General features: G+C 43.4%; 2 protein-coding genes across 3 annotated transcripts in view; one reads left to right on the top strand and one right to left on the bottom strand.

Annotated features, from left to right (window-relative positions):
• Positions 1-882, bottom strand: part of DLGAP2 (DLG associated protein 2) — a 446,234-nt gene extending 445,352 nt beyond the window's left edge. For both annotated transcript variants that reach the window (XM_039715619.1, XM_039715618.1), the window contains exon 1: positions 779-882. In XM_039715619.1, the coding sequence (XP_039571553.1) occupies positions 779-796 (18 nt within the window). In that variant the 5' untranslated portion in view covers positions 797-882. The remainder of the gene's footprint in view (positions 1-778) is intronic.
• A 3-nt stretch (positions 883-885) lies between these two features.
• ERICH1 (glutamate rich 1) overlaps positions 886-12,669 on the top strand; it is a 66,609-nt gene continuing 54,825 nt past the window's right edge. The window contains exon 1 of the mRNA XM_039715629.1: positions 886-1,021. Coding sequence (XP_039571563.1) covers positions 1,000-1,021 — 22 coding nt within the window. The 5' untranslated portion in view covers positions 886-999. The remainder of the gene's footprint in view (positions 1,022-12,669) is intronic.

A 12,669-nucleotide genomic window follows, 5' to 3' on the forward strand; every position in this document is an offset into this window, starting at 1 on the left:
CAGCAGACGCGCCGGGCACCCACCCCCGCGCTCCGGCTGCGCGCCCGCGGGCTCTCCGGCCGCGCCGAGCCCCGCGCGCCCGCGGCGCGGGGAACGCGCGGGACTCACCTGCCGCCCGCCCCTCCTCGGCTGCCGGGCTGCCGCCCCACCGCCCCTGGGGGCCGGGCCGTCCCTCCGGAGGACCGGGACAAGCCTGGCAGAGCAGCGCGGCCCCTCCGACGTACCCGCACCGTCCCCAGGGCGGCACGGCGGCCGGGAAGGGAAAGGGGGGAGCGGAGCAGGCGGCGGTGCGCCGCCAGCCCCGGCTCCCCGGCCCCTCCTCGCGGGGCAGCCCCAGAATCACGCGCTGCCAAAATTTAAATCGCCCCAGCACTGCGGCTCTACGCGCAGCATCCCCCTCCCCGCCGCTCCCTCCGAGCAGAGCGGCCACCCGGGAGGGTGCCAGACCGCGGCCCGCGGGCTCAGGCATCGGGCGCTCAGGCATCGGGCGCTCCGCCGCGCAGCCGTCCTGCCCGGGCTGCACCGAGGCGAGACCCCCGCCACGGCGGCACCGCGCCGGGACGCACCGGTGATGGGGTGACACCACAACCGACGGCGCGGCTGGCGCGCCCTCGCCCCGCCGCTGCTGCCCAGGCACCCGTCCCCGACGGTGCGGTCCCCGCGGCACCGGCACCAGCCCGTTCCCTCCGCTGCTTGCGCGGCGGCGCCCCGCGAGCATCCCGGCGCGCCTGCCGCCCCGACGGCGGCTCCCTCCCTACCTCCCTCCCTCCCTCCCTACCTTTTTCAGCGCTGACATTCTAGTGCATTATTAACGCGGCGGGTGCGGGCTGCGGCGGGTCGGGACTGAGGAGACGCCGCGAGCGGGAGCAGCGGCGCGCGGCCGCCCTGCCGCAGCCCCGCCAATGGCGGCGCCCAGCGCCCGGACCGACAGGCGCGGCGGCCAACGGGAAGCGCAGCGGGCGCGGGGCCGCGGAGCCTTCTCGGCGGGCCCGGGGGGCCATGGCCGGCAGCAGGAGGAGCGGTGAGTCCGTGCCGTGAGGGGTGGTCGGTCCCGCCGTGCTGCCGCCGGGGCTGGTGACGGAGGGAGCCGGGGGGCGGCGGTGCCCTCAGCCGAGGTGTGTTCCGGCCCGGGCGCACCGCGGAACTCGCCTGTTCCGCTCCTCGGCGCCCTTCCCGCGGGGGAAGGCGGTGGGCAGCCGGGCGAACCGGCAGCGGGGGAGGCGGGTGGACAAAAGCGGGCTGAGCGGAGCCTGCCCGGGCCCAGGCGGGGCTCTGGGTGCGCGGAGGCTCCGCGGCTGAGCCCTCCCAACCCTGTCCGGCCGCTCTGGCTCCATTGCCGCCTATTCCTGCCTGGGGGTAGGGAGAGAGTAAATAAAATTTACTTCTCTGATCAAAAAGTATTTTAACATGACACCTTTTTTCCTCATACGTGCGTGCTTACTTGTTAGTGACCCTCTATTTCGGCCTAAAGTGAGTTAGCTTGCCTCTGAAATAGCTTTGGTACTGTGTTTGCAAAAAAATAAGATAAAAGCCTTCTGCTATCCAAGCACAGCTTGAGTCTATTCTGTTTATCGAAATGTTTTATAAGACACGGCACAGGAAGAACACAATAATCAAAATACAGGTGTTCCATAAGTAATATCTCGTTCTTAATGTGTATCGAGTAGAGCTGAGCTGAGAGAGCTGAATGCTTGCCTCCTGTGCTTCGCTTTCGCGTTTTCAGACAGTTCCAGCATCCTGAAACTGGAATACTTCATGGGAGGATAACAATTTGAGAGTGAAACTGATCACTAGAGTTAATGTGTAAGCTGTTTGCTGGCCGGCTGCAAGTAGAGATCGTTTGAAGGAGGTTTAAATACACAGTAGTGTTCTTTGTGGTTTAGATGCAGATTCCTTGTGAGGAAAAGAGAAGGAGTAACTGTTTTGCTTCTGCGCTTTGGGGATGTGAATCACAAATTGATGTTTTCTGGAAGAAAGTGACTTAGTGAGAGTGAGTTCATGCACTTGTGAATGAATGCATGGCTCTGGAGCTGAGAATGGGAGAACTGAATTCTAAAGCTTACAAATTGTTTAGAACTGAAGGTCAGATGAAGAGCTGCTTGTTTTGGTAGCGTGTCAGAGAAGGTAAAATGGTAATGCTGAGTGTCTGAATTTACTGTGTAAGGTTGGAAATCATTCATGTTTTATTCAGCCACGCTAAGGAGCCTTGACTTTAGATTGGGAAGAAAATACAATGAGAAATACAAGAATGTCACATGCTCTCCTGGGAGGACATAAGGAAACTGGAACAGTTTAGAACCTTTTCTATCAGCCTGTGCAGCCCATAGCATATATGAAAACTGTTGACTTTCTATTGTTTAGCTGCTTCTCTTTAAGGTTAGATTTGCTGATTTTTTGTAAGAGTATGTTGCAATGCTGAAGTCAGATTTTTGTCTGCATTACAATAGAACAATGAAAAAATGAAGCTTTTTTTTTTTGCCTGCAACTGGGCAGTAATACAGAATAAATGGATGGTCAACAGCTTGTAGGTCATGGGTCTAATTTTCAGTGAAGAGGCTCTAAATAGTGAAAAGCCAATAAAGCAGGAGTGAAATGCACTTCACTCCGCCAGGAAATGGTGTGACAGAAGTAGTTGAAAAAGTGCTTTTTGTTTTTTTTAGTTTTGTGGGCCTGTTTGTCTTTCACTTGCTCATGTGCCAGTGATTTGTGACAGGGCTGTCATTCTGTGTGTTGTCAACAAGGTATTGATCCTGTCTGGGACAGCTGAACTCCTGTTTTGTTTCTGTTAAACATTGACAACTGCATCTTGAAAGCTTTAGTCATCATTCTTGAAAGTTTCTGCCACCCCAAAATAATGCTTTCATAAAGGCCTGTGTAGAGACTCATGTCCCAGCCGCTGAAGGGTAGAGTTAAGGTATTGATGCAGGTGTAGTGTACATTACTGATATAATTGCTAGTAAAAAGTGACAGAAAAGTTGTTCTCTACAAGGGATGATCTAGTGGGACAACAGGAGACTTCCTACTGGAGAGATTAAACTGGAAAGCAAACGTGGACACTAGATAGACATCAGTGACAAATTGTTTTACATAGAGAATGTTGCTTCAAGAAGTGCTATTTTAATCTCTCAGGTGACTTGGGGCAGGATTATAATGCCTGCTGAAATGAGATTGCAGCTCCTTAGTTTTGGGGTTTTTTTTTGTTTTGCTGTTTTTTTTTTAAATGGCTATATCACATGTTAAACATCTTAATTCTCACAGAAAAGCACACCATTTCTTCCCTTTTTCTAATTTCAGAGAAGCACTGATTTTTAGAAATCTTGAGATTATTCAAATTCTTTTCTTATTTTTGTCTTTCAGACTCAAGATAATTTTTTGGCAAATACTTTGATGCTTTATGGGGAAAAAAGACTTTTTTTTAAAGTGTGTGTGTTTTCTTTCATCATATATGTTTATCAGTAAGGGATAGTGATTGCAAATGGAGTTTGATGCCTGCCGTTCTGTTTTTGGTTTTTTTTTTGTGAGAGGTATCTTGCTTCCCCCACCAAAATGTGACCAGAGATTTATTACATCTTACCAAGATGTAAATTCTGTTTGGATTGTAGTTGGCTGAATTACAAATAGCTGGGTTTTTTGTGATTAAATGTAGAAGTTACACTAGACTGAGTGTACTTGACTCTGCCATTGAAACCTTTTATGGAAGCAGGGAAAAAAAGTTTTTGTTGCTGACCTTGGTGTTATGCCTGGATGAGAACTGCAGTCAAGTAGAAAGGCCAAAATGGTAGTGAAAGAAGCAGAAATGATACACCCAATGGCCTTCTATTTAGAAAGTCTGCAAGGGGAGCGTGTGCTCACAGAGAGCAGAGCCTGACATGATGGGGTCTTGAGGGTTCTGTGTTTTGTGTGAATGGCTGTTTGGGGTTTTTTCAGGAGATTGAGTGTGTTGGTGTAGGGCTGGTTTGTTCTTAGGAAGTTTGAGCAATTCTTACATACTTTGCATTGGGATAGAATGGCCCACAAGGCTAGGTGGGACTGTTTAGACATGCTAGGGAGTAGGAGGATTTAGGAGCAGGTGTATGAACCTGTGTTATTTAGTAAAAGTGGTGGGGTGGTGGTGTGTGCTGTTAATGTGTGTCTGTAGTTATTTTGCCTTTTTAAACATTCAGTGTGTAATGTCTGTCGCTCAACACTAGGTTTGCTCTTGCTGTAAAATAGATTTCTGGAACTTATTACCAAAACCACTCGCATACTCACCTGCTACTGGGACGAGGGAAAGAATCAGAAAAGGAAAAGTGAGAAAACTCACTTGGTTGAGACAAAGCCAGTTTAATAGGTAAACCAAAATCCACACAAGCAAGGCAAAAGAAGGAATTCATTCACCACTTCCCATGGGCTGGCAGGTGTTCAGACTCCCCAGAAAAGCAGCGCTCCTTACTTGTAATGGTGACTTGGGAGGACAGACATCATCACTCTGAGCATTCTCCCTTCCTTCTTTCCCCCAGCTTTATATGCTGAGCATGCCAGCATAGGGTTTGGCATATCCCTTGAGTCAGCTGCTCCAGGTGTGTCCCCTCTCAATTCCTTGTGTACTTTCAGCCTTCTGCACTGGTGGGGTAGATGACAGAAAGGGCCTTAAGACTGCTCAGCAATAACGAAAGCATCCTTGCATTATCGATCCTGTTTTCAACGCAAATCCAAAATACAGCCCCATACCAGCTACTATGGAGAAAATTAACTCCATCCCAGCCAAAACCAGCACAGATTGTTATGGCAGTATGTGGTTTCTTATGTTTTCAGTTGTGTTTAACTCAAAAGGTTGAAAACTGTTCTCAAGAAGTTTGGATTTCTATGGGTTGGCTGATGGCTTAAAGTAAAACTCCATATATGTCTAGGAAGAAATGAACAGAAAGGGCCTTAAGACTGCTCAGCAATAACGAAAGCATCCTTGCATTATCAATCCTGTTTTCAACACAAATCCAAAATACAGCCCCATACCAGCTACTATGGAGAAAATTAACTCCATCCCAGCCAAAACCAGCACAGATTGTTATGGCAGTATGTGGTTTCTTATGTTTTCAGTTGTGTTTAACTCAAAAGGTTGAAAACTGTTCTCAAGAAGTTTGGATTTCTATGGGTTGGCTGATGGCTTAAAGTAAAACTCCATATATGTCTAGGAAGAAATGACAAATTCAGCTGCATTGAAACTTCCAGAACTTTTTCACGATGGGTTGTTTGGTGTAATATCAATTTCTGTTACATGTATATTAGAGGTGCTTTCAGAAGTTGCTTTATTTTGTTATAATCAAATGTTGAAATCACTGCAAAGGGTGACATATTTACTCTTTAAAGAAAGCTGTCTAGAAATTCAATTAAATTTGTTTTATATAATACGACCTTATGAAGATTTCTTTTGAATAATACTTAATTTACAAATCTGTTGGACTTTTCTTTGTGCTCAGTGATACTACACCTGCCAATTTCATGGTTTGATTTTTAAATACTGGTATATTGACCTTCATTTTAGCTTGCTTCTTCTTGTGTGTTTGCAATTTTTTTTCTCTTCAGTAATCTGAAGTCAGAATGAGTTGAAGGTTTTTTGTGTTTTTCTTTTTGATTTTTACTGTTTTCAGCTATTTTGATGTCTGTTTTCCATATTACCACTATTATTTACCGTAACATTTAATTTTAGCCAGTGCGTGGCATAGTTCGCTCTTCACTTTTAGCCATATGCTCTTTGCATCCAGATTTAGGCTGACATAAGATTTAAACTTTCTGAAACTTTACACCTGTGTTGGCCTCAGATTGGTCTCTGAGCAGTGATGTTATACGTGCACAGCCTTCCCCCTTCCCTTGCCCAAATCTGTCCAGAAGAGAGAGCAAAAAAAGTCTCATAGAATTATAGAGTACACTGAGTTGGAAGGGAGCACAAGAATTATTGGAGTCTAATTCCCTGCACAGCAACATCTCCAAGAATCACACCATGTGTCCAAGCTGTCCAAATGCTTCTTGAGCTTTGTCAGGCTGCTGCTGTGACCACTTCTCTGAGGAGCCTGTGCCAGTGCCCAAACATCCTCTGGGTGAAGAACCTTTTCCTGATACCCAGCCTAAACCTCCCCTGACACAGCTTCAGGCCATTCCCTCAGGTCCTGTCACTGTCACCCCAGAGAAAAGATCGGGGTCTGCCCCTCCTCCTCCCCTCACAAGAAGCTGTAACTGCACTGAGCTCTCCCCTCAGTCTCCTCCAGCCTGAATAGATGAAGTGCCCTCAGATGCTGCTCATACAGCTTCCCCTCAAGGTCCTTCCCCATCTTTGTAGGTCTCTTTTGGAAGCTCTCTAACTGTTCTGTATATTTCTTATATTGTAGCCCTCAAAACAGCACACAGGGTTTTGGATGGGGCTGCAGCAGCACAGAGCAGGTCAATCCCCTCCCTTGCCCAGCCGTGCCTGATGCCCTCCTGAGCACAGTGGGCCCTCCTGGCTGGCAGCTGTAGTTTACAGTTGGCTCAACTCAGTGGCCAGAATTATGATTATTAATAATAATAATAGTCACCAAAGTTGAACTTTAGTAAGGGGGTATGAGCTATCTTTAGGTGTTTGCAGTGAGGTCTGATTGTGCCAAGTAAGAAAAAGATAATGGTGCAATATGAGAACTGTATTTTTCAGTTTTGTAGAAAGTGGATAGTATGCACAAATTGAAAATATCGTGAAGATGCTCTGTTTTCCCAGGACTGCAGTAGCAATACACATTTTGCAGGGTTTCGCTACAAGGCAGATGAGGTTCTTATGAACAGCAGAACAAAATCCTGGTGTTCTCCTTGTCGTTATGTAGCTTCTTACCATCTTTGTCCTGTCAAGTTTATTAGATGTCTAGGAACTTGTGGCTGCAATTAAGGTGGCCTGCTGACAGATCTCTAAAACCTTTGTTGAGACAGGATAGCATGATCTATTTGTCAGATTCTTGTTCAACTACACAGTCATGTAGAATTTGCTGACAGATGTAACACCAGTCTTACTGATTTGAAACTGCAATGTGACAGAGACTGTGCTTGTTCTAGCTGAATATGTTTCTTTTAAGCTAAGAAGAGAAAATAAATGTTGGCTTTTTGTAGCAATAAGTTACTGTTTTGTATCTGCAATTGCGATGAGCTGCATTGGTCTGGAAGCTCACAGGTCAATCTCTTTTTGTACTAACTCTCCCTTTGTAACAACTACTTAATTTAGATGAAAACATAGATATGGGGTGTTTAATCACTATATTCTTTTCCTTTCCTACCTTCCAGTCTTACTGATATATAAGATATATATCAGTAAGATATATGATAAGTAAGCTGCAGCTATTCAAAAGTTGTCTCACAGACAGGAGAATTCTGTATTACTGAGTTTTAGATAACAAAGTGGGTTTCCATGTGCTATAAAAAGTAATGCTAAGTAAAAAGGTGAATGGAGACATATTTTATCAACTACTACTTTAGAGCGCAAAACTGGATTTTTTTTCCCCCCTGTGGTTCTCAAACATGTAATAAAGAATATGACATATGGTGTAAAATTAGGGCAATTAGCATCTGATTTTTTTTGTCTAATGGGATATTGAAGACTAATAGATGATGTTTCAGTGAGAATAATGTCAGTGGTCTTGAGACAAACTTTGGTATTTCGAAGTTTACTATTACACACTAGATATAAAGTGATAGCATCCATGTTTTTTGTACAGCTCCCTGTGATGTTTTGGTTAACAACCATACTGAGATGCAGCTGATACCTAGTAGTTCAAGCACAGAATTTTTGGACCTTGGATACAACTAAATCCTTCCGTTATTGCATTCCAAATAGTATATGTGGGTTCTTTTCATCATTAAATATGTAATAATAACTTTAGCTCTTAAAACCATCTGTTATGTGTAATGTCAGTGAGACCAATTGTAAACTTGTAGAGGGCCATTCCCACCTTGTGTAGACATCCTGTAAAGAACTGTACAAATTTTTCTGTTTAAGATGTCACTAAAGTTTTTTTAGTCTTGTAGAACTGAAAGATTGTCTAAGGAGCTAGTCAAGTTTAAAATAATCAATTTGTGATATCAGCATTTCACCATGGTGTTTCTACTCAGTCTCAATTTGGAGTTTTGTAATTCAAAAAACAAAGCCAGGAAAACCTCACAACAATCAAACAACATCTTAGCTTGTGGGAGAAATGGGATGAACAGCCTTTGTTCAAAGAAAGCGCTCTCTTGACAAAGGCAGATAGTTAAAAGTAAGGTATGTGAGGCTGAGACTGCTTTCTGGGCCAAAAGAGACTTCAGAATCAAGGTTTCTAACCTGTAGGGAAGTCTCCAATGGAAAACATATTCCTATATAATGTAGGATTCCTTAACCTAGTAAGGAGAGGAAGAAAAAGGCTCAATCCTGAAAACAGTCAAGTTTTTCAAATCTGAATAGCAAATATGTTCTGTGTGTATGTCTTATGCCAAAGGTGATAAGACACTGGAAAAAGCCCTGATATGAATTATGGAGTTCCTCATAATTCATAGAGTCTTTTGAAGTGTATTAAAAGTATTGAGATACAAGTTTTTGGGTCTCAGTGTAGGTGTGTAAAAGTACTTCTCCCAGTCATTCAGCCAAGATGGAGTAGTACATTTTCTGATGTTAAGATGCAAGTGAATTCTGTCCTTAAATATGAAGCTGAAAAAATTACTTGGTGTCTTCCTCAAGAAAGCATGTCATAAAATAGCAGTGCTGTTTGGAAGGAAGGACTATAAATTCATAGATAGATGCATTTTAGCCTGAAGAATGGAGACTGAGGATACTGTCAATGATCTGCAGAATGGCCTCCTCTTTGACTAAACACAGGATCTTGTAAACTGTTAGCTTCTATGTTTGTCTACAAGTGCCTCTTGAAAGACACAGTCAGCCTCAGCCAGAATTTTCTGCTGCAGATCTTGCAGTCCCTGCTTTTTTATCCTTTTTTTATCCTTTAGCTGCTGTTGTAAGAGCCTGTTACCATAGCTTCGCCTGCAGGATGAGGACTGCTTTCAGACTGGGAACACAAAGCAAAATACTGTACCCATCCCTGTGTACATAAAACTGTACTTTGATCACAGCTAGGATTCCACAGATTTTACTATTTTTTCCCCAGTTGGAAAGATCAATTCTGTTATTCCCATGATACTGCTACAGTGCTTTGCTTTGGTTTGCATGAACTATCCATGGTGAAATGGAAATATGTCACTCTTGGGAAAACTGACCTTGCTGATAGCAAGAAAGAAACAGAAAATGTGCTTTTCTCCTGACTTGAACAAGACTTGAACATCCCATCTTAATGATAGATGCACCTTTTAGATGATCTGTCTACATACACTGTCAAGCTACACAGAATGTAATTGCATGTCACTGCATTGTTCTTTCTCATATCCATGCATAGCTCAAATGTTTTTGGTAAAAATGAAGGGGAATGAGGAAATTATACCCTCTTCAGCTCCCTCCATGCCATGGAATGTTTTATAGTGGTTAGTTACTCTCTTTGTTCCTTGATTTTAATCTTTTGGTAGTTGCTGAATTGGTATCCCAAATCTGGGGATCTTCTCTGCAGCTAAGTGATCCCTGCTCAGAGGATTTAGCTATTCATAGCTGTTCATTTCCCTCAGGACTAGAATATGTTGTGCACATACACAAGCTCTCTTGACTTAATTCAAGCCTTTGGTCTCTGCCATTTCTAGCAATGGTGTGGGGTCTTTGAGCTTTCAGCTGATTTCTTTTTGTTTTGTTTGTGCTGTTTTGGCTGTGGGACTTGATGATTGGAGGTTCTGTTTTTTCCAAGGTCAGTGTGTCTGTATGTGCGTGTGTGTCTTTTGCTTGTATTGGGAGGTTTAGGTCAAGGTTAATAAATTCAGTTATCCTTGGAGGTTCTGTGTATTGATTTCTGTTTACTCTAACAGGGGCCTGTGCTCAGTGCACCATCATCTCTACTGAGTACATCTTGGGCACTCGGAGACTCATTGGCAGAACTGGTTTCTTGTGTACATTGAGGTCTCTGGAGCAGTGTTTAGCCTGCAGCCAAACAGGATATCTTGCATGCCATCAGGCATCATAACTTCAAACTAAATTTTGTCCTGGTGGCTGAAATAAAAACTGAATGCCTTTGTCTTTGTGAGGCTTACAGAGCCATGACCCAAGAATCACTGTGTTAGGCCAAATAAACACAGAACAAAGACCTTTGTTCATCACTTTGGACAGTTGAGCAACTCTTTCAGAAAGTTTCATAGTTGGAGTCTTCTGGATTCTATCCTCTATAGTTAAAGGAAAAGTAGGCTTTGTGGGGCATTGTTTGGAGGAATGAATGACTACTGTAGGTGTCATCAGTCTTCCATCTGCTAGCTGGTAGGAATAGCAGTCTAGCTAACATTTTCTGTCTGTAGCAGTCTTCTGAAATGCTTTGTCCTGATAAACACAGTCATCTCTTTTTTCAAGAGTCACTCTTTTTCAGGTGGTTTCCTTTAAGATCTCTGGTCAAGAGTGTCCAGCCACGATTAGGGAAGAGGAGATGATCCATGCAATGGGATTGTTATAACCTGCTAGGCAAGGTCCTCCACAATTTCCTCTAGTTGATCCTGTTCTGAGTTTTGGGATTAGACTGGGTGATGTCTGGAGGTCCTTTGCAGCATTAACAGTTCTGTGATTTTTATGATCATGTTATAAAGTAACTGTCCTGTTGTGCCCTTCATAGGAGATCTGATACTTGCATAATAAGAGACTTCAAGGATTTAAATCTATTTGAATATTGGAGAGCAATTCTTCACTAACAGAGATGAACTGAACATTTTAATGAAGCCTTGTCCATATGTTCTGCATGAGGATTATCATTCTGTCTGCTCTTTCCGTCCTTTTCCATTCTGCTGTACTATCTTTCCTTCTGCTGTAGCAGAAATAGCATATTAGCACATCTTGCACATGGGATGGTTTTAGAAGAAGTTCCTGATTCTTCCATTTTTGGAAAGCTTCTGTTTGTAGGAGAGACAAAGAGACCAAGTAGGGCAACTTGCAAGCTTCACGGAGTTCAGTGCTCCCAAAGCCATTTTACTTTGTTCTTGCTGCTCAGCTTCCACTTAAGTAGGCAGGAGGCAACCAACTGAGAAATGTGGTGGGGGTACTTAACAGTGTGGATGACAAGTAGCCAAAAGTATGGCAAGCATTCTCCACAGAAATGTTTTTGAGGAAGCTGTTGCTGCAGAGGAACGTTTCTGATGTTGTTCAGAACTTAAAAGTATTTAGTTCTTCAGTGTGCTTTTGTTTCAGTCCAGTCCTAACTGAGTTTTAAGTCATACTAAGTCCTGTTTCCAACCCAGAATATTTGTAAATCTGCAGTGCCATTTCAGTGTGTTTGTGAATTGTCTGCTTAGGTGTGTAATATTAATTCAGTCAAGGTGTCAATTTAATATGTAGGTGCCAAAAATGCATCTCTTTGAAAGAGGCTCCTTATTCTTTTTGCAAAATTAGTAGTAGGAAGGTCATGGATGTTCACAGTTTGTATCAGTAGCCAGCATGTGTTCTGCATTGTATTTCTTGGAGTTACACTTTGCTTTCTTTATGTGATGTCAAACTGTAGACCCCTGGTGCTTTTTCAGTTTTCTGATATATTTGTACTTCACTCTTTCCAGACATGAGTTGTCAAGAATTAGCCATGGAACTCGTTTGGTACCTATTGCAGCTTGTTCTCATGTTTGAAAATACTGTCTCCTTTTTGTGACTGAGGAATTCCTGGAAAATCAAGTGTTATGGTGTTTCTTCAGCTCAATGCACAGTAGGAATATTTTAATAGTGCTGCATGTTTTCGGCTACAAAGTGATTTTTTTTTAATTAAATGAAAAGTTTAATCACTACATGATTTACATAGTTTAAGACTACATGAACCTGTACAGTTTCTCCATCAGCTGACAAGAAAACGTTGTTAAGAAATAACCATATGGTTAAGTTGACTATGCTATGGCTATGGTGAGAGTAAGTCTTACTCCATTTTGAAACTCTAATATGTAAGATACATTTCAGGTAGTAGATATTTTTGCTTGAATTTCCTTTATTGCTAATTTTCTGTTAAGGGGTAATTATTTTTAAGGGTCTGAGCAGTTCTTAACCAATGGACTGATCTCTGATGCTGAATAGTACCAGAGACATCGGGTTAAGGAGAAGTTTTCAATAGGCAAGAACTGCTCCATAGCATCAGGCAAGACTATTCTCCTGTGAGTGAGCCAGTGCATGTGGGTATCACACAATGCCTTTTTTCAATTGCAGCCATAAAACCATCTGGAAAGAGCTTCTTTTGTCATCTGAAAAATGTTTTGGTAGCTCAGTTCTGAGACTGTTAATTGCAACGCAGAGTGCTGCTTTGGAGCATGTAAATCTGCTGAGGATAGCAAAATGGGTGTTCCTCAGAGCCTAATTTCTTTGTTCATTTATACTGAGGACCACTTTGTTGAGGTTTTGGGCTGCAGGCAGATTCTTATTTTATTTTTTATTCAGGCTAGAATATACTTAGGATTCCAAATAGTTCAAAGTAAGTAACTTTTTTCATCACTTTCTGGCAATTCTAGGGATACTAACCAAATCTGCAGACAATACAAAACTGGGAGGAGCTGTTGACTCCCTTGAGGGCAGGGAGGCCCTGCAGAGAGACCTCGACAGAT

Source organism: Passer montanus, unplaced genomic scaffold, assembly GCF_014805655.1.
Source record: "Passer montanus isolate IOZ18808 unplaced genomic scaffold, ASM1480565v1 scaffold34, whole genome shotgun sequence".
Classification (NCBI taxonomy): Eukaryota; Metazoa; Chordata; class Aves; order Passeriformes; family Passeridae; genus Passer; species Passer montanus.